Source organism: Triticum urartu, chromosome 7 (genome assembly GCF_003073215.2).
Source record: "Triticum urartu cultivar G1812 chromosome 7, Tu2.1, whole genome shotgun sequence".
In the NCBI taxonomy this organism is placed as follows: Eukaryota; Viridiplantae; Streptophyta; class Magnoliopsida; order Poales; family Poaceae; genus Triticum; species Triticum urartu.
In genome coordinates, this window is record NC_053028.1 from 695,804,278 (window position 1) to 695,827,010 (window position 22,733).

General features: G+C 46.7%; 1 protein-coding gene across 1 annotated transcript; it reads left to right on the forward strand.

Moving 5' to 3' along the window:
* Positions 1 to 1,072: 1,072 nt before the first annotated feature.
* LOC125524851 (putrescine hydroxycinnamoyltransferase 1-like) lies at positions 1,073 to 6,510 on the forward strand. The gene is made up of 2 exons (XM_048689874.1): positions 1,073 to 1,618; positions 5,441 to 6,510. The coding sequence occupies exons 1-2, from the start codon at positions 1,181 to 1,183 to the stop codon at positions 6,308 to 6,310; spliced, it is 1,308 nt and encodes a 435-aa protein (XP_048545831.1). The 5' UTR covers positions 1,073 to 1,180; the 3' UTR covers positions 6,311 to 6,510.
* The last annotated feature ends 16,223 nt before the right edge of the window (positions 6,511 to 22,733 follow it).

Below are 22,733 nucleotides of genomic sequence, written 5' to 3' on the forward strand. Positions count from 1 at the left end.
GGAAATGGGAACATTTTTGTAAAGTCTCCCAAAACCCGAACATTTTTCAAATTCGAAAACAAATTTTGGATACTTGAACATTTTTTAAAACTTGGAACATTTTTTTAAACTCCCGAACAAAACTTGAACACATGAACAGTTTTTAAAACTTGCGTACATTTTTTCGAAACTCCCGAACAAAAATTGAAGCATGAACATCTTTTGCAATTTGCGAACAATTTTTTAAATGGAAACATTTATGGAAACTCGCAGAAAAATTGAAAACATGAACATTTTTTGAATTTGGTGAACAAATTTTGAAATTGGATTATTTTTTGAAACTCCCAAACATAACTTGAAACATGAACAAAAAGAAAATAAAAAGAAAAGAAAAAGGAATTGAAAGATGAAATAAAGAAACAGAAAAACGAAGAAAGAAAAAACTATAAAGAAAAAGCAAACAGAAAAAACCAGTGAAAACCCGGTTCAAGAACCTTCCAGAAGGTTCCCAAAACCGTTCAGGAACCCTCCAGAAGGTTCCCAAAACCGGGACGCTGTAGCGCCTGTGCTATCTCGTGACTGGGCCGGCCCGTCTTGATCGCTAGTCGCTCGCTTCTCTGTGCGAAGCCTCGACAACTGGACGTAGCGAGCGTCCAATAGGGTTTTCCCCGAAAGCCGTCGTTAGGGTTCCACGACGCCTCGGAGTACACGGCAGGCCCAAGCTGCGCCACGCATCACATGCACACGAGAGTTGAATGGCATGCTATGTCAATGGTCCGTGTAGCTCCTCGATTGGTCGAGCCATTTGCACGTAGACATATGGTCCGGCCGGTCCCTCTGGCTCAGCCGGCCTTGTCGCCCCGTCTACAATTAGTGCACTGCTAAATAACGACGACGTGCACCTGTTCACTGCCACTACAAGATGTTGTGGTGTGGATTATTCATCATCACAACGAAAAGAAAAAGGGCCCCGTACGTAGGTCCCATCAGCGTCCCATGCCGTGCATGCATGTCACCGACCGGCCGCGTGGTTATGCACGTACCCGGGCCGGGTGGCACACGATCGAGAGCGCGCGCGTCTATATAGCATGGCCGCCTCGCGGCTCCACTCTCCTCCACAAGCAAAAGCGCGCGCACAGACGAGGTTACGCAAACAGATTCTGCACACAGTTTGTTTGAGAGGGACAGACAGAGGAGGGAGATGATGAAGGTGGAGGTGGTGGAGTCGACGCTGGTGGCGCCCAGCGAGGAGACGCCGCGGCGGGCGCTGTGGCTCTCCAACCTCGACCTCGCCGTGCCCAAGACGCACACGCCGCTCGTCTACTACTACCCGGCCCCGGCCCCGACGCCCGACGGCGAAAACTTGGACTTCTTCTCGCCGGAGCGGCTCAAGGCAGCGCTGGCCAGGGCGCTGGTGCTCTTCTACCCGCTGGCCGGCCGGCTCGGGCGAGAGGGCGAGGGCGGGCGGCTGCAGATCGACTGCAATGGCGAGGGCGCGCTCTTCGTCGTCGCCAGGGCGCCGGACGTCGCCGGGGAGGACCTCTTCGGCAGCGGCTACGAGCCCTCGCCGGAGATCAGGCGCATGTTCGTGCCCTTCGTGCCCTCTGGCGACCCGCCGTGCCTCATGGCCATGTTCCAGGTTCAACTTTGTCTCTCACGCCAAACTATTTCATCGTCTGTCTTTACTTCTGCCGTCTTGGTCTTGTTTTTATGAAAATCGAATGTTCTATAGTAGTAGTAATTTATATTGACGAGGATGCCAAATTTACTTTGCAAGCACAACAATTTTTTGGCAAAAAATGAACCGAGACGGATTTGTCATCCTCGATGAACACAATTTGTCATGAAAAACGTTCGATTTTTCATGGCTAAAAATATGACGTCCTCTGGATATCTTGTAGCATAATGAGGTAGGAATCTTCTAGCTATACCTCTCTTGGATTGATCGATCGGTTTGGCCGGAGTTGGACAAGTGCAAATTCCGTCCACATAATGATGTGGAAAACCTGACCAATAATGGATTTGCACGATCGGCAGCCAGCTTAATTTTCTTCCCATGTTGCCTTCGGAAATGTCACATCATTGGGGTAATCGACCCTTCTACAGATAGATAGAGATTGGCAAGGGACGGCATATCCTTATCGATAAACACCAAACGTATATGGATAAAATATGAATGGAAGAACAACAGTGAGATCGACGTACCATCCACAAAATGATTGTGTCATGGTCAGTCTCTTGTCTCTTTTTCTTGTGAATCCCTCCGCGATGACGCATATCGCTCCTCGTGAATGAATAGATAAAAGAGAGCTACTAGCAAAGTTTGACATGTACATAGGCACATAGCCATTCTCAAAGAATCGAGATTAGCACCATGTGTGGGATGCGTGGCAAGCTAGGTAGCCAATCTCAAAACTCAAAACAAACAAATGCATTATTTTATTGTCAAATAGTGTGAAGAAAGCATAGTCGTAGTATCAATATTGGTGGGGTGCCTACGTATGACTCATCCCCAGTATAACAAACATCTCGATCGGGAATCAAGTTGCATGGATTTTTTATTTTTATTTTTTTAGGATTGTTGCGTGGATGTGATTGTGACGGCGCCGTTGATATCCGTGATTGTGGGCCGGACACGGTTTCCTCGCTCTAACTTCTTCTGAGGACAGCATTATTATTATTTTTGGCAAATTTGTAAGCAACACAAGGGCCTACTTGATGCTTCCATTACTGGACAATTAAGTAATGGCATCGCTTTCAAGTCATGCTAGATGATTCTCAACACTTGTCTGCTTGTTTTTAGAGTATATACCGCCGCATGGCAACAAGATGATATAATTGCAAAGAGTTTCATATCCGGCCTACGTTGCCAAAGATTCTAACATAGGTCGGCCGCCCCCACTAGAATATGTGGAAAAAAACCTTACGTATACATCATAATCAAAACCCAGAGATGTTTGACACGCCACGAGATTGATAAGAAAGGAGTTAATCCTAGGAAGAACTAGGGACATAATCGATGATTCTCAACACTTATCTAATACATAGAGATGAGGCTCAAACCTTGGCTGGCTATCCCACACCTCACATATGGTGCTATCCACTAGCCACCACTTCATCTAACCGGGTTTATTTGTCTCTATTGTATCTGGAGCAAAATCTTGACCATATTTGTTTAGATAAAATTTAAGTTATATGTAGCAAAAATAGTATCTCATTGGAAACTTATTTCGACTATGAATCCAACAACATATTTTTTTCTGACATATCACTTACATTTTGCTACTCAAATTTAATGTCAGAGTTTCACCCAAAATACAACGGGGACTAATGAACCGAACGCATAAAGTAAAACCCAAGCAAATACAGATTGGGGAACAGCCCACTGAGCAAACTTAGCTAATTAGATGATTTCGTGGCACAATTTTTAAAATGATAGTAGTCTGGAACCTTGATATTCCAATGGATGGGCAATGAATACTTCCATTTTTGAAAATTGTAGTTTTTCTTGATGGCCTTAGGGAAAGAAACTCAAGACATCCTTTTTAAATAATGCCGAAAAAATGATGTTATAGATACTACGGTTTATCGGTGGAACTGTTATATTTGTTGATTTCTTCATTGGCGACGGTTGTTGTTCTAGTGTGTTGTTTTTGTGGGGCCTAAGTACGATAATTTCCAACTGTCTACTACAACAAATTTGGCTTGGCTCTGGTGAGAGAGGAGCAATGACGGCGACACAAAGAATCGAGATTAGCACCATGTGTGGCATGTCGTGGCAAGCTATGTAGCTAATCTCAACCTCAAAACAAAACAAAACAAATGCATTATTTTATTGACTAATAATGTGAAGAAGCATAGTTGTAGTATCATATTCGTGGGGTGCCTACGTATGACTCATCCCCAGGATAACAAACATCTCAATCAACAATCTAGTTGCGTGGATGTGATCGTGACTGCGCCGTTGGTACTCGTGGTTGTGGGCCTGACACGGCTTCCTTGCTCTAACTTCTTCTGAGTACATCTTTTTTTGGCAAATTTCCAAGTAACACGAAGGCTTGCTTGCTGCTTGCATTATTGGATAAGTAATGACATCGCTTTCAAGTCATGATCAATGATTCTCAATACTTATCTGGTTGATTTTAGACTACACCGCCGCGTCACAACAAGATGATATTGTTGCAAATAGTTCATGTATGGCCTACCTAGCCAAAATGTCTACCATAGGTCGGCGGCAGCCCCCCATTAGAATATGGGAAGAAAACCCTTAGGTATACCTCATAATCCAAACACAGACATGTTTGACATGCTACAACTTGGATAAGAAAAGAGTTAATCCTAGGAAGTGGTAGAGTCATGATCGAAGATTCTCAACACTTATCTTGTACTCCCTCTGTAACTTTATATAAGATGTTTTTGACACTATTATAGTATTGGCGGCTCGTTGCAAGTGAGTAGATGGCGTCATAAGGGCTCCTTGTTTTAGCCGTTGAAGCAAAGACCCTATGCAGAGCCAATATGTACTTTTCTTTTCTTTTCTTAAAAAACAAATCATCCTTGCATGGCTAAATGGTCCAACAACAGTCTCTAACAGAATAAGGGGGAAAACCCCTCATTATGCCTCACAATAAAAACCCAAACACCTTTTACATGCTAGGAGGAGGCTAAAAATACAACTTGATCATAGGAAGAACTAGTGACCAAATTTAATAAATAGCAGAAGTGAGGCTCAAACCTTGGCCGGCTTGCACACCACTTCATATGTGGTGATAACTCTATCTGTCTAGCCTGCCACTTCATATATGGTGCTACCCACTAGGGGCGGAGACAGGACAGAGGCCCCTAGGGTTTGGGCGAAGGTGTTAGGCCCAAATCCATTGGTGATTATAGTGCTACCCACTAGCTAGTAAGACCCAGGTGGCTGCAAACCTGCACACCAACCCATTGAAGAAACTTAGATACTTAGACCTAGTTTGGAAGCATGGTTTTTTTAAAACCAAGTAATCTAAAATCTTGATATTCTAATGTACGGGCACTGAATAATTCTGTTTCTAAAAATCACGGCTTTTTCTCAATTGTTTTAGAATAAAGAGAACTTCTTGGCAAATATTGGCCAAACAAACATGGTATTATAGGCACCACAATTTGTGAAAATTGTTGTATTTTTTATCTTAAACTCATCAAAGTACTTAAAATCATGGTTAAAAAAAACATTCTCCTCCTCATATAACTAAAAAGCACCGAGCTATCAAATACTCCCTTCGTAAAGAAATATAAAAGCATTTAGATTATTAAAATAATGATCTAAATGTTATTATATTAGTTTACAGAGGGAGTAGCTTTTACCTGCAAGCAAGCGATTTTTGTAAAAGGAGCAATTCAAATACGACATACCGTCCCCATTATTGATAGCTTGTTGAATTTGAAGTGTACTAATGTGTGGATTGTTTGTGCATGGCAGGTGACGTTCCTCAAGTGCGGCGGCGTGGTGCTGGGCACGGGCATCCACCACGTGACCATGGACGGCATGGGCGCGTTCCACTTCATCCAGACATGGACGGGGCTCGCGCGGGGCCTCGCCCTCTCCGACGCTTGCCCGTCGCTGCCATTCCATGACCGGACGCTCCTCCGCGCGCGGTCACCGCCGCACCCCGAATTCGACCATCCCGTGTACTCGCCGGCGTACCTCAACGGCGCCCCACGGCCCTTCGTCACCCGCGTCTACTCCATCTCCCCAAAGCTCCTCACCGACCTCAAGTCCCGGTGCGCGCCCGGCGTGTCCACCTACGGCGCCGTGACGGCGCACCTCTGGCGGAGCATGTGCGTGGCGCGCGGGCTCGCCCCGGGCTCCGACACGCGCCTCCGCGTGCCGGCCAACATCCGGCACCGGCTGCGCCCGCAGCTCCCGCGCCAGTTCTTCGGCAACGCCATCGTGCGCGACCTCGTCAGCGTGAAGGTGGGCGACGTGCTGTCGCAGCCGCTGGGGTACGTGGCGGACATGATCCGGAAGGCGGTGGACCATGTCGACGACGCGTACACGCGGTCGGTGATCGACTACCTGGAGGTGGAGTCGGAGAAGGGCAGCCAGGCGGCGCGCGGGCAGCTGATGCCGGAGTCGGACCTGTGGGTGGTGAGCTGGCTGGGGATGCCCATGTACGACGCCGACTTCGGGTGGGGCGCGCCGCGGTTCGTGGCGCCGGCGCAGATGTTCGGCAGCGGCACGGCGTACGTGACGCAGCGCGGCGCCGACAGGGACGACGGCATCGCCGTGCTGTTCGCGCTGGAGCCCGAGTACCTGCAGTGCTTCCAGGACGTCTTCTACGGGGAGTGACAGGCAACTTTCTCCCTTCTTTGTGTGTGTTTGCCAGTGTGTATGAGTGTATCCACTGTCTAGCGTTTGCTGTTCAGATTTGGATTTGGTAGAATGCATGTGTACGTTGTACGTGTCAATGTGACATATGTCCGGCTTCCGACTGTTGTCTAGGGAAAATAACCCATAAAATGGTTGTATACAAACCTATCTTTTTTGCCTGGATAGCTGGATTTATGGAACCAAAATGGTTGTAGTAGTCATAGATGGAAAATAATCATGTACCACCTGGGTTGTACGCACTTGAAAATATGAGTAAATTACTACGAGATTTAATCCGAATAAACATAAGATAAATCATGACCACAACAGTAGAGATTAAACTAATCATGCGAACTAGCATAGCAGATGAACATATCACATCTAGGGCACATACTAGAAGCATGAATTCTACCACGATCTCGAACAGGAAGGATAGAATCACATACGGTGCAGCGGGTGCAGCACCGCCGACGTTGACGTTGTCGCCCATGTCGTCGAGGACGAGGTTGCCGAGGTCGGGGAAGAAGTCGTCGTTCGCGAAGTCGTCGCTGCCAGCAGTCGCGCGAGTGCGCTCCCCAAAAACCTGATCGCCCCTCTCCCGTACAGGATCACGAGAGGCGGGGTTCCGGAGGCCTGCTGTCCCTTCTCGCGGTGCACGCCGAAAGGAGGGATGGAGAAGACTTGCTTGGCGGCGCAATGATCTGGAACGGTGGTGAGAAACCATACGAAGCAGCGGCGGCTAGGGTAGACGTCTGCCTGACTATATAGTACGGGCCGGATAGGTCGTGGGAGTAAACCCCACGTCCGAGTCGTCACGATCCAAAAGAATCGGAAACGGTTCAGTAATTAACGCGTCCGTTAATTATTAATTAATGACTCATTAATTTTCCCATGCAACAAAAATATAGACAACGTGCATAGCTCTGTCCTCGGCTCGGCTCAATCCCGCAACCCGCGGCGCGGCGCGGCGTGACGAGACGTGGCGTGGCGAGGCGAGCGAGGAGGAGGAGCGTGCGTGTAGGTATCCTCTTCTCATGCTCATACAAGTGGTAGAAAAGCTCACCTTATAAAGAGGTACAACTCTCTCTCAATTTCCGGGGTGGGACTAAACTTTAGCCTCACTCACTCCACTCACATGTGTGCATGAATGGGCCAAGAGAATTTCAGAATTTTAGTTGGGCTTTGGGCCAAAGGCCTACTAGCAAAATTCCAACAATCCCCCACAAAGTCTCATTGGCACATCTCATCATTTAGTTTCAAAACATTGCTTTATATATCGGTGCTTAGTGGAGACTGTGAAGTTGAACTTCCACTTAGAAATTTATGCTACACTAGATCACAACTTGAATAGTGGACTATGCCTTGAACTACAAGTTTTCTGTGAAACTAGTTTCACACAAATTCTTGACCGATATTGGGCTGCCGCAAGGCTTCCCCGCGGGTGGAGCGTATACGTCATACTCCAGGGCCTTTCATGAATTTATTAGAGAACATCCAATTCTCACAGACTGCGACGTTAATAGTCAAATTCATATAGGTGTGTTCCTCAGAAGATGTTCTGCAGGACAACATCTCTGCTTACCCGAATAAGCCACTTGGAACACATTAAGATAAGTATCAACCTGCCATGCAGATCAGGAGAGTATTGCATCTTCACGGAGTGGGATAATTAATATAGGGATACTCTCCTCCCAGCTGACCAACAGCTTGTCTCCCACTTCTACTTCACGGGATCTCCGATCACATAGAGTGGTTTACCACTATGGACAACTCATGCGGTGGGTCTCAAACCCATCTCCATCGATGCATTATCTATCACATTACGTGATAGACCCTTTGTGAAGGGATCTGCCAAGTTTTTCGACGCTTGGATATAATCCAACGTAATAACTCCAGAGTTCCTTAATTTTCTGACAGATTTTAGTCTCCTCTTCACATGCCTTGAGGACTTCATATTGTCCTTAGAACTGTTTATCTTGACGATCACAGTTTGATTATCACAGTTCATCAGGATAGGGGGTATTGTTTTTTCAACCATAGGTAAGTCCATCAAGAGTTCACGAAGCCACTCTGCTTCAACAGTGGCAGTGTCTAATGCTGTGAGTTCTGCTTCCATAGTTGACCTCGTTAAGATGGTCTGCTTGCAAGACTTCCAGGAAACAGTGCCACCAGCAAGTGTAAAAACATAACCACTTGTGGCCTTAATCTCATCAGCATCAGATATCCAGTTTGAGTCACTATAACCCTCCAATACCCTTGGATACCCGGTGTAGTGAATCCCATAGCTCGTGGTGCCTTTCAAATAGAGAAATAACTCTCTCAAGCGCATGCCAATGATCATCTCCCGGTTTTGACACAAACTGACTCAGCTTGCTCACAGCAAAAGAGATGTCAGGCCTCGTGGCACTCGCCAAATACATAAGCGAGCCAATAATCTGAGAATACCACAGTTGATCTCTAGCAATCCGTCGATTCTTTCGAAGCAACACACTAGCATCATATGGAGTTGGAGAAGGCATGCAGTCGCTATACCCAAAACGACTCAAGACCTTTTCCACATAATGAGACTGAAGCAATGTGATCCCACCATTCTCATCTCTCAACAGCTTGATGTTTAAGATAACATCAGCTACTCCTAGATCCTTCATCTCAAACAGCGAGATAAGAAATCCTTAACCTCCTTGATTAAATCAAGTTTGGTTCCAAAGATCAATATGCCGTCGACATACAGACAAAGAATAACTCCTTCGCCCCCACCATAGCGATAGTACACGCACTTGTCACCATCGTTTACTACAAAGCCGGCAGCAGTTAATGTTCTTTCGAACTTCTCATGCCACTCCTTAGGAGCTTGTTTAAGGCCATATAAAGATTTTAATAACTTGCACACCTTTCCTTCTTGACCAGGTACTACAAAACCATCTGGCTGATCCATGTAAATTTCCTCCTTCAACTCTCCATTGAGGAAAGTCGTCTTAACGTCCATTTGATGAACGAGAAGACCATGTGAGGTAGCCAATGATAGTAGCACCCGAATTGTGGTCAGTCTAGCCACGGGTGAGTAAGTATCAAAGAAGTCTTCACCTTCTTTCTGGGTATAACCCTTGGCCACAAGCCGTGCCTTATACTTTTCAATCGTACCATCAGGTCTAAGTTTCTTCTTGAACACCCACTTACATCCTACAGGTTTGCACCCATAAGGACAGTCAGTGATCTCCCATGTACCGTTAGCTAAGATGGAATCCATCTCGCTATGTACAGCTTCCTTCCAGTAGTCAGCATCAGGAGATGCATAGGCTTCTGAAATAGTCATGTGTGTGTCATCCATGAGGTACACAATGAAATCATCACCAAAAGACTTTGCAGTCCTCTGTCTCTTACTCCTCATAGGAGTTCCATTGTTACCCTCAACAGGATTCTCAACGTGTTCTATCGCAATGGTGAGTTCAGGAATTACAGTGAATTCCTCACTAGATGAGTAGGTATCTCCTGATTTGATGAACTCGACATATCCTTCATAGGAAATATGTCCTCAAAGAAAGTTGCATCATTTGATTCCATAATTGTACCAACATGCATGTCGGATACCTCAGATTTTATTATCAAAAATCTATAGCCGATGCTATGAAAAGCATAGCCCAGAAGAACACAATCCATGGTTTTTGGTCCAAGCTTGCGCTTCTTGGGAATTGGTATATTGACTTTCGCCAAACAACCCCAAGTACGTAGGTAAGAGAGTTTCAACCTTTTCCTTTCCCATTCCTCAAATGGAGTCATGGTCTTATGCTTTGTGGGAACTCGGTTTAGGACATGACACGCAGTCATTAGCGCCTCCCCCCACCATTCCTTGGATAGACCCGAAGTGTCTAACATGGTGTTAACCATATCAGTTAGAGTTCGGTTCTTTCTTTCGGCTACCCCATTTGACTGGGGTGAGTAGGGAGGCGTCCTCTCATGGATTATACCATGTTCCGCACAAAACAGATCAAATTCATTGGAAAAATACTCTCCACCACGATCCGACCTAAGCCGTTTAATTTTTCGATCAAGTTGGTTCTCTGCCTCAGCTTTATAGTTTTTAAAGAAAGTCAAAGCCTCATCTTTTGGTTTTAGAAGATACACATAACAATATCTAGTGGAGTCATCAATCAACGTCATGAGGTATCTCTTTCCACCTTTTGTCAACACGCCATTCATCTCACAAAGATCAGAATGTATAAGCTCAAGTGGCGCCAAGTCTCTTGCCTCTGCAGTCTTATGGGACTTGCGAGGTTGCTTAGCTTGCACACATACTTGGCACTTGGAGCCTTTGACAGTAGAGATTTTCGGAATTAAATTCATATTGGCTAACCGCGTCATGCAACCAAAGTTAATATGACAGAGTCGTGAATGCCAAATATCAGATTCATTATTGTGGCAAACATTATTAATAACTTTAGTGCAAATATCTGACAAAGATAGGCGGAACAAGCCTCCGCACTCATAGCCTTTTCCAACAAATTGTCCACACTTAGAAATTACAACTTTATTGGATTTGAAAACCAACTTAAAACCATCTCGACATAAACGGGAACCGCTAACAAGATTTTTATTGATGGACGGCACATGATGAACGTTCTTCAGACGCACAGTCTTCCCCGAAGTAAACTTCAGATTGACCATACCAACACCTCGAACGATGGCATGTGACCCGTTCCCCATTAGCACGGGTGAAGTCCCTGTTGCCTGGTAAGAAGAAAACATGGAGGCATCAGCACAAACATGTACATTGGCACCGGTGTCAATTAACCAATCAGGGGATTGAAATACTGAAAGGATGGTAGGAAAAATACCGTACCCTGATTCCTTCATATCAATATCACCGATGACAACATTAGCGGACTTGCCGCTCTTCTCATGTTCGCGCTCCTCAAAGCGGTTAGGACACTTCGGAGCCCAGTGATTAGGATCACCGCAGACATGGCAAAGTCCCTTCCCCTTCTTATGAGAATTCTTCTTGAAGTTGGTAGAATGTGATGGCTTGTTCTTTGTATCAAACTTGCCTTTGCCCTGAATTTTGTTCTTATTGTTTTTGAACTTGTTGGGCTGGGAGTTCTTCTTCTGTACCATGTGGGCACTAGAACCTCCCTCAGCAACTCGAGCACGTGTGTCCTTTGCTCTCGCCTTCTCTTCAACATCAAGAGTACCAATGAGATCCGCAACGGAAAACTCCTGTCTCTTGTGTTTTAGGGAAGTAGCAAAATTGTTCCACGAAGGTGGAAGCTTGGCAATGATGCCTCCGGCAATAAATTTGTCCGGCAACACACACTTGAAGTACTCAAGTTCTTTTGCGAGCGACTGTATCTCATGAGCCTGCTGTACAACAGGGCGCTAATCAGTCATCTTGTAGTCATAAAATTGCTCCATGACGTACAACTCGTTGCCGGCGTCCGAGGCACCAAACTTGGCCTCAAGCGCAGCCCACATGTCCTTGCCGTTGTCAAACGACATATACGAATCCACAATGGAGTCATCAAGAACACTCAGAAGAGCGCCTTTAAAGAGGGTATCGATCTTCTCAAAAGCTTCCAGCTGTGCTGGATTAGGATCGCCCTCAGGCTTGCCCTTGGTGGCATCATAGCAGCCCATGGTCTGAAACCAGTAGACTGCTCTCGTGCGCCACCTCTTATATTGCGCCCCCTTAAAGGCAGGCGGCTTCAGATGCGCAGCAAAACCACTCGGAGTAAATTGCCTATAATCAGGTTTTTGGATTGTTGGAAATATGAGCAAATTACTACGAGATTTAATCCGAATAAACAGAAGATAAATCATGACCACAGCAGCAGCGATTAAACTAATCATGCGAACTAGCATAGCAGATGAACATATCACATCTAGGGCACATACTAGAAGCATGAATTCTACCACGATCTCGAACAGGAAGGATAGAATCACATACGATGCAGCGGGTGCAGCACCGCCGGCGTTGACGTTGTCGCCCATGTCGTCGAGGACGAGGTTGCCGAGGTCGGGGAAGAAGTCGTCGTTCACGAAGTCGTCGCTGCCAGCAGTCGCGCGAGTGCGCTCCCCAAAAACCTGATCGCCCCTCTCCCGTACAGGATCACGAGAGGTGGGGTTCCGGATGTTGGAAATATGCCCTAGAGGCAATAATAAAAGGATTATTATTATATTTCCTTGTTCATGATAATTGTCTTTTATTCATGCTATAATTGTGTTATCCGGAAATCGTAATACATGTGTGAATAATAGACACCAACATGTCCCTAGTAAGCCTCTAGTTGACTAGCTCGTTGATCAACAGATAGTCATGGTTTCCTGACTATGGACATTGGATGTCATTGATAACGAGATCACATCATTGGGAGAATGATGTGATGGACAAGACCCAATCCTAAACATAAAATAAGATCGTATAGTTCGTTTGCTAGAGTTTTTCCAATGTCAAGTATCTTTTCCTTAGACCATGAGATCGTGTAACTCCCGGATACCGTAGGAGTGCTTTGGGTGTACCAAAGGCCATGTCTGCACATGCTAGGCTCGTCAAGTCAACCTAAGTGTTTGCATGTGTAAATCTGTCTTACACCCGTTGTATGTGAACGTTGGAATCTATCACACCCGATCATCACGTGGTGCTTCGAAACAACGAACTGTCGCAACGGTGCACAGTTAGGGGAAACACTTTCTTGAAATTATTATGAGGGATCATCTTATTTACTACCATCGTTCTAAGCAAACAAGATGCAAAAACATGATAAACATCACATGCAATCAAATAATAATAGTGACATGATATGGCCAATATCACATAGCTCCTTTGATCTCCATCTTGGGGCTCCATGATCATCTTGTCACCGGCATGACACCATGATCTCCATCATCGTGTCTCCATGAAGTTGCTCGCCAACTATTACTTCTACTACTATGGCTAACGCGTTTAGCAATAAAGTAAAGTAATTTACATGGCGTTTCTCAATTACACGCAGGTCATACAAAAAATAAAGACAACTCCTATGGCTCCTGCCGGTTGTCATACTCATCGACATGCAAGTCGTGATTCCTATTACAATAGCATGAACATCTCATACATCACATATATATCATTCATCATTCATCACAACTTTGGCCATATCATATCACAAAGCACTTGCTGCAAAAACAAGTTAGACGTCCTCTAATTGTTGTTGCAAGTTTTACGTGGCTGAAAAAGGGTTCTAGCAAGAACGTTTTCTTACCTACGTTAAAGCCACAACGTGATTTGTCAACTTCTATTTACCCTTCATAAGGACCCTTTTCATCGAATCCGCTCCAACTAAAGTGGGAGAGACAGACACCCGCCAGCCACCTTATGCAACTAGTGCATGTCAGTCGGTGGAACCGGTCTCACGTAAGCGTACGTGTAAGGTTGGTCCGGGCCACTTCATCCCACAATACCGTTGAAGCAAGATAAGACTAGTAGCGGCAAGAAAGTTGACAACATCAACGCCCACAACAAATTGTGTTCTACTCGTGCAAGAGAACTACGCATAGACCTAGCTCATGATGCCACTGTTGGGGAACGTTGCAGAAAACAAAAATTTTCCTACGGTTTCACCAAGATCCATCTATGAGTTCATCTAGCAACGAGTGATTGGATTGCATCTACATACCTTTGTAGATCACGCGCAGAAGCGTTCAAAGAACGGGGATGAGGAAGGCGTACTCGACGTGATCCAAATCACCGGAGATCCTAGCGCCGAACGGACGGCACCTCCGCGTTCAACACACGTACGGTCAGCGTAACGTCTCCTCCTTCTTGATCTAGCAAGGGGAAGGAGAGGTTGAGGAAGATGGCTCCAGCAGCAGCACGACGGCGTGGTGGTGATGGAGCTGCAGTACTCCGGCAGGGCTTCGCCAAGCACTATGGAGGAGGAGGAGGTGTTGGAGAGGGAGAGGGAGGCACCAAAGGCGTGGATTGAGAGGCCCTCCTTCCCCCACTATATATAGGGAGCCTAGGGGGGGGGGGCGCTGGCCCTAGGAGATCCAATCTACTAGGGGGGCGGCGGCCAAGGGAGGAATCCCTCCTCCCCAAGGCACCTAGGAGGTGCCTTCCCCCTTTGGGACTCTTCCCTTCCTTATCTCTTGGCGCATGGGCCTCTTGGGGCTGGTGCCCTTGGCCCATATAGGCCAAGGCGCACCCCCTACAGCCCATGTGGCCCCCCGGGGCAGGTGGCCCCACCCGGTGGACCCCCGGGACCCTTCCGGTGGTCCCGGTACAATACCGGTGATCCCGAAACTTGTCCCGATGGCCGAAATAGCACTTCCTATATATAATTCTTTACCTCCGGACCATTCCGGAACTCCTCGTGACGTCCAGGATCTCATCCGGGACTCCAAACAACATTCGGGTTACTGCATATACATATCCCTACAACCCTAGCGTCACCGAACCTTAAGTGTGTAGACCCTACGGGTTCGGGAGACATGTAGACATGACCGAGATCGCTCTCCGGTCAATAACCAACAGCTGCATCTGGATACCCATGTTGGCTCCCACATGCTCCTCGATGATCTCATCGGATGAACCACGATGTCGAGGATTCAAGCAACCCCGTATACAATTCCCTTTGTCAATCGGTATGTTACTTGCCCGAGATTCGATCGTCGGTATCCCAATACCTCGTTCAATCTCGTTACCGACAAGTCACTTTACTCGTACCGTAATGCATGATCCCGTGACCAGACACTTGGTCACTTTGAGCTCATTATGATGATGCATTACCGAGTGGGCCCAGTGATACCTCTCCGTCATACGGAGTGACAAATCCCAGTCTTAATCCATGTCAACCCAACAGACACTTTCGGAGATACCCGTAGTATACCTTTATAGTCACCCAGTTAACGTTGTGACGTCGGAACACAGAAGACCGAAAGGTCGAGCATGAGTCGTATAGAAGATACGATCAACATGAAGATGTTCACCGATGTTGACTAGTCCGTCTCACGTGATGATCGGATACGGCCTAGTTAACTCGGATCATGTTGTACTTAGATTACAGGAGGGATGTCTATCTAAGTGGGAGTTCATTGAATAATTTGATTAGATGAACTTAATTATCATGAACTTAGTCTAAAATATTTACAATATGTCTTGTAGATAAAATGGCCAACGTAGTCCTCCACTTCAACGCGTTCCTAGAGAAAACCAAGCTGAAAGACGATGGCAATAACTATACGGACTGGGTCCGGAACCTGAGGATCATCCTCATAGCTGCCAAGAAAGATTGTCCTACAAGCACCGTTGGGTGATGCACATGTTCTCCCTGCAGAACAAGACGTTATGAACGCTTGGCAGGCACGTACCGATGACTACTCCCTCGTTCAGTGCGGCATGCTTTACAGCTTAGAGCCGGGGCTCCAAAAGCGTTTTGAGAGACACGGAGCATATGAGATGTTCGAAGAGCTGAAAATGGTTTTCCAAGCTCATGCCCGGGTCGAGAGATATCAAGTCTCCGACAAGTTCTTCGGCTGTAAGATGGAGGAAAACAGTTCTGTCAGTGAGCACATACTCACTATGTCTGGGTTGCATAACCGCTTGACTTAGCTGGGAGTTAATCTCCCGGATGACGCGGTCATTGACAGAATCCTTCAGTCGCTTCCACCAAGCTACAAGAGCTTTGTGATGAACTTCAATATGCAGGGGATGGAAAAGACCATTCCTGAAGTATTTGCAATGCTGAAATCAGCAGAGGTAGAAGTCAAAAAGGAACATCAAGTGTTGATGGTGAATAAAACCACTAAGTTCAAGAAAGGCAAGGGTAAGAAAACCTTAAAGAAAGACGGCAAGGGAGTTGCCACGCCCGGCAAGCAAGCTGCCGGGAAGAAGCCAAAGAATGGACCCAAGCCCGAGACTGAGTGCTTTTATTGCAAGGAAAGTGGTCACTGGAAGCGGAACTGCCCCAAATACTTAGCGGACAAGAAGGCCGGCAAAACGAAAGGTATATGTGATATACATGTAATTGTTGTGTACCTTACCAGTACTCATAGTAGCTCCTGGGTATTTGATACCGGTGCAGTTGCTCACATTTGTAACTCAAAGCAGGAGCTGCGGAATAAGCGGAGACTGGCAAAGGACGAGGTGACGATGCGCGTCGGGAATGGTTCCAAGGTCGATGTGATCGCCGTCGGCACGCTACCTCTACATTTACCTACGGGATTAGTTTTAAACCTTAATAATTGTTATTTAGTGCCAAGTTTGAGCATGAACATTGTATCAGGATCTCATTTAATACGAGATGGCTACTCATTTAAATCCGAGAATAATGGTTGTTCTATTTATATGAGAGATATGTTTTATGGTCATGCTCCGATGGTGAATGGTTTATTCTTAATGAATCTCGAGCGTAATGCTACACATGTTCATAGTGTGAATACCAAAAGATGTAATTGATAATGATAGTCCCACATACTTGTGGCACTGCCGCCTTGGTCACATAGGTGTCAAACGCATGAAGAAGCTCCATGCTGATGGACTTTTAGAGTCTCTTGATTACGAATCATTTGACACGTGCGAACCATGCCTCATGGGTAAATGACCAAGACTCCGTTCTCAGGAACAATGGAGCGAGCAACCAACTTATTGGAAATCATACATACTGATGTGTGCGGTCCAATGAGTGTTGAGGCTCGGGTGGCTATCGTTATGTTCTCACCCTCACTGATGACTTGAGTAGATATGGGTATGTCTACTTAATGAAACACAAGTCTGAGACCTTTGAAAAGTTCAAGGAATTTCAGAGTGAGGTTGAGAATCAACGTGACAGGAAAATCAAGTTCCTGCGATCAGATCGTGGAGGAGAATACTTGAGTCACGAGTTTGGCACACACTTAAGAAAATGTGGAATAGTTTCACAATCACGCCGCCTGGAACACCTCAGCGTAATGGTGTGTCGGAACGTCGTAATCGCACTCTATTAGATATGGTGCGATCTATGATGTCTCTTACCGATTTACCGCTATCATTTTGGTATGCTTTAGAGACTGCCGCATTCACTTTAAATAGGGCTCCGTCGAAATCCGTTGAGACGACACCGTATGAATTATGGTTTGGGAAGAAACCTAAGCTGTCGTTTCTAAAAGTTTGGGGATGCGATGCTTATGTCAAGAAACTTCAACCTGAAAAGCTCGAACCCAAGTCGGAAAAATGCGTCTTCATAGGATACCCTAAAGAAACTATTGGGTATACCTTCTACCTCAGATCCGAAGGCAAGATCTTTGTTGCCAAGAATGGATCCTTTCTAGAGAAGGTTTCTCTCAAAAGAAGTAAGTGGGAGGAAAGTAGAACTTGATGAAGTATTACCTCTTGAACCGGAAAATGCGCAAACTCAAGAAAATGTTCCTGAGGTGCCTGCACCGACTAGAGAGGAAGTTAATGATGATGATCAAGATACTTCTGATCAAGCTCCTACTGAAATTCGAGGTCCACAAGGACACGTTCCGCACCAGAGTGGTACGGCAACCCTGTCTTGGAAATCATGTTGTTAGACAAGTGAACCTTCGAACTATGAAGAAGCGATGGCGGGCCCGGATTCCGACAAATGGCTGAAGCCATGAAATCCGAGATAGGATCCATGTATGAAAACGAAGTATGGACTTTGACTGACTTGCCCGATTGGAGCGCGAGCCATAGAAAATAAATGGATCTTTAAGAAGAAGACAGACGCGGATGGTAATGTGACCATCTATAAAGCTCGGCTTGTCGCTAAGGGTTACCGACAAGTTCAAGGGGTTGACTACGATGAGACTTTCTCACCCGTAGCGAAGCTGAAGTCCGTCCGAATCATGTTAGCAATTGCCGCATTCTATGATTATGAGATATGGCAAATGGACGTCAAAACGGCATTCCTTAATGGTTTCCTTAAGGAAGAATTGTATATGATGCAGCCGGAAGGTTTTGTCGATCCTAAGAATGCTAACAAGGTGTGCAAGCTCCAACGCTCGATTTATGGGCTGGTGCAAGCATCTCGGAGTTGGAACATTCGCTTTGATGAGATGATCAAAGCGTTTGGGTTTACACAGACTTATGGAGAAGCCTGCGTTTACAAGAAAGTGAGTGGGAGCTCTATAGCATTTCTCATATTATATGTAGATGACATACTTTTGATGGGAAATGATATAGAACTCTTGGACAGCATTAAGGCCTACTTGAATAAGAGTTTTTCAATGAAGGACCTTGGAGAAGCTGCTTATATATTAGGCATCAAGATCTATAGAGATAGATCAAGACGCCTCATAGGTCTTTCACAAAGCACATACCTTGATAAGATATTGAAGAAGTTCAATATGGATCAGTCTAAGAAGGGGTTCTTGCCTGTGTTGCAAGGTGTGAAATTGAGCTCAGCTCAATGTTCGACCACGGCAGAAGATATAGAAGAGATGAGTGTCATCCCCTATGCCTCAGCCATAGGGTCTATTATGTATGCCATGCTGTGTACCAGACCTGATGTAAACCTTGCCGTAAGTTTGGTAGGAAGGTACCAAAGTAATCCCGGCAAGGAACACTGGACAGCGGTCAAGAATATCCTGAAGTACCTGAAAAGGACTAAGGAAATGTTTCTCGTTTATGGAGGTGACGAAGACTCGTCGTAAAGGGTTACGTCGACGCTAGCTTCGACAAGATCTGGATGACTCTAAGTCACAAACCGATACGTGTATATTTGAATGGTGGGGCAGTAAGCTGTGCAGTTGCAAGCAGAGCGTGCTGGCGATCTACATGTGAAGCGGAGTACATGCAGCCTCGGAGGCAGCGCATGAAGCAATTTGGGTGAAGGAGTTCATCACCGACCTAGGAGTCATACCCAATGCGTCGGGGCCGATCAAACTCTTTTGTGGCAACACTGGAGCTATTGCACTTGCCAAGGAGCCTAGGTTTCACAAGAAGACCAGGCACATCAAGCGTCGCTTCAACTCCATTCGTGAAAATGTTCAAGATGGAGACATAGATATTTGTAAAGTACATACGGACCTGAATGTAGCAGATCCGTTGACTAAACCTCTCCCTAGAGCAAAACATGATCAACACCAGAATTCCATGGGTGTTCGATTCATCACAATGTAACTAGATTATTGACTCTAGTGCAAGTGGGAGACTGTTGGAAATATGCCCTAGAGGCAATAATAAAGATTATTATTATATTTCCTTGTTCATGATAATTGTCTTTATTCATGCTATAATTGTGTTATCCGGAAATCGTAATACATGTGTGAATAATAGACACCAACATGTCCCTAGTAAGCCTCTAGTTGACTAGCTCGTTGATCAACAGATAGTCATGGTTTCCTGACTATGGACATTGGATGTCATTGATAACGAGATCACATCATTAGGAGAATGATGTGATGGACAAGACCCAATCCTAAACATAGCATAAGATCGTATAGTTCGTTTGCTAGAGTTTTTCCAATGTCAAGTATCTTTTCCTTAGACCATGAGATCGTGTAACTCCCGGATACCGTAGGAGTGCTTTGGGTGTACCAAACGTCACAACGTAACTGGGTGACTATAAAGGTATACTACGGGTATCTCCGAAAGTGTCTGTTGGGTTGACACGGATCAAGACTGGGATTTGTCACTCCGTATGACGGAGAGGTATCTCTGGGCCCACTCGGTAATGCATCATCATAATGAGCTCAAAGTGACCAAGTGTCTGGTCACGGGATCATGCATTACGGTACGAGTAAAGTGACTTGCCGGTAACGAGATTGAACGAGGTATTGGGATACCGACGATCGAATCTCGGGCAAGTAACGTACCGATTGACAAAGGGAATTGTATACGGGGTTGCTTGAATCCTCGACATCGTGGTTCATCCGATGAGATCATCGAGGAGCATGTGGGAGCCAACATGGGTATCCAGATCCCGCTGTTGGTTATTGACCGGAGAGCATCTCGGTCATGTCTACATGTCTCCCGAACCCGTAGGGTCTACACACTTAAGGTTCGGTGACGCTAGGGTTGTAGGATATGTATATGCAGTAACCCGAATGTTGTTCGGAGTCCCGGATGAGATCCTGGACGTCACGAGGAGTTCCGGAATGGTCCGGAGGTAAAGAATTATATATAGAAAGTGCTATTTCGGCCATCGGGACAAGTTTCGGGATCACCGGTATTGTACCGGGACCACCGGAAGGGTCCCGGGGGTCCACCGGGTGGGGCCATCTGCCCCGGGGGGGCACATGGGCTGTAGGGGGTGCGCCTTGGCCTATATGGGCCAAGGGCACCAGCCCCAAGAGGCCCATGCGCCAAGAGATAAGGAAGGGAAGAGTCCCAAAGGGGGAAGGCACCTCCTAGGTGCCTTGGGGAGGAGGGATTCCTCCCTTGGCCGCCGCCCCCCCTAGGAGATTGGATCTCCTAGGGCCGGCGCCCCCCCCCCTAGGCTCCCTATATATAGTGGGGGAAGGAGGGCCTCTCAGTCCACGCCTTTGGTGCCTCCCTCTCCCTCTCCAACACCTCCTCCTCCTCCATAGTGCTTGGCGAAGCCCTGCCGGAGTACTGCAGCTCCATCACCACCATGCCGTCGTGCTGCTGCTGGAGCCATCTTCCTCAACCTCTCCTTCCCCTTGCTGGATCAAGAAGGAGGAGACGTTACGCTGACCGTACGTGTGTTGAACGCGGAGGTGCCGTCCGTTCGGCGCTAGGATCTCTGGTGATTTGGATCACGTCGAGTACGCCTTCCTCATCCCCGTTCTTTGAACGCTTCCGCGCGTGATCTACAAAGGTATGTAGTTGCAATCCAATCACTCGTTGCTAGATGAACTCATAGATGGATCTTGGTGAAGCCGTAGGAAAATTTTTGTTTTCTGCAACGTTCCCCAACACCGGAGGCCTGCTGTCCCTTCTCGCGGTGCACGCCGGAAGGAGGGATGGAGAAGACTTGCTTGGCGGCGCAATGATCTGGAATGGTGGTGAGAAACCATACGAAGCGGCGGCGGCTAGGGTAGACGTCTGCCTGACTATATAGTGCGGGCCGGGTAGGTCATGGGAGTAAACCCCATGTCCGAGTCGTCACGATCCAAAAGAATCGGAAACGGTTTAATGACTCATTAATTTTTCCATGCAGCAAAAATATAGGCAACGTGCATAGCTCTGTCCTCGCTCGGCTCAATCCCGCGAGGCGAGGCGAGGCGAGGCGCGGCGCGGCGAGCGAGGAGGAGGAGCGCGCGTGTAGGTCTCCTCTTCTCATGCTCATACAAGTGGTAGAAGAGCTCACCTTATAAAGAGGTGCCACTATCTCTCAACTTCCGGGGTGGGACTAAACTTTAGCCTCACTCACTCCACTCACATGTGTGCATGAATGGGCCAAGAGAATTTCAGAATTTTAGTTGGGCTTTGGGCCAAAGGCCTACTAGCAAAATTCCAACATCTGAGACCCACTTCTACGTGTGACAGCTAGCAAAACCAAATCTCAAAGCAGCAGCCTTCTTCCCATCGTATCCCTTTGCCGAATCTCTCGCCACATCGCTGCCGATGCGCTCGTCGACGCCATCATCGCCGGCAATGGCGAAGCTCGCCAGAAATGGCGACGCTCCTCGATGCCCAGCTCGCGTCCTCGCCCTATCTAGTCACCACATCCAGCCACAGATATGCTCTTTGAGGCTGGTGGCAAATCCCTTTCTCGTGGTGCTCCAATCCTCGTCGGCGTCCCAGCTCGAGCACCGCCCAGCTGCTTGTCCCCGTTCCCGTCGGTGTGGAGGAGCCAGCTACGGGCAGAGAGGATCCGGTGGAGAGGCTGCTGACTGCTGCGTATGCTCCTCGATCCGGATCTGTGCCGTCGCCGACGAGATGTAAAGAGACGAGAACGTGGGAATCGGAGTAGGCTGCAAGTTGGAAACGATGGTGCGCTTTGAGATTCGTTTTGACAGGTGTCAAGTGGGGAGGTGGGTCTCCAGATTGGGTGCGTACGACCCAGATCGTATAGGATTATTTTGATGACCGGAGAGAAGGTCGCGGGTCGTATTATTCCATGACGACTGATTATCGTTAACAATCTTACTCCCTCCATTCAAAAAATGTTGTTTTAGACTTGTTTCTCAAATGGATATATCTAGCACTAACTTGATGCTAGATACATCCATTTGAGAGACAAGCTTTTTCGACGATGGGAGTACATGTTAAAACAATCATTTCGAAAGAACATAATCAATCTCGGCTGAAGTGCGAACCTAAACGCTAATTATTTTGCAAAGAGAGTAGTGGTAAATTTTCTGTAATACTATTATTACTTAGATCCTGTCTTTAGCCTAGACGAGTTAATTAGTCAACCGGCGTGTTTCATAATTGACTGAAACTTTGCACCGTGGCACCGCCATGGTACGTACCTGGGCCATGGCATGCCTGGTATACCTCGCACAGCTTCCTGGTCTTTCT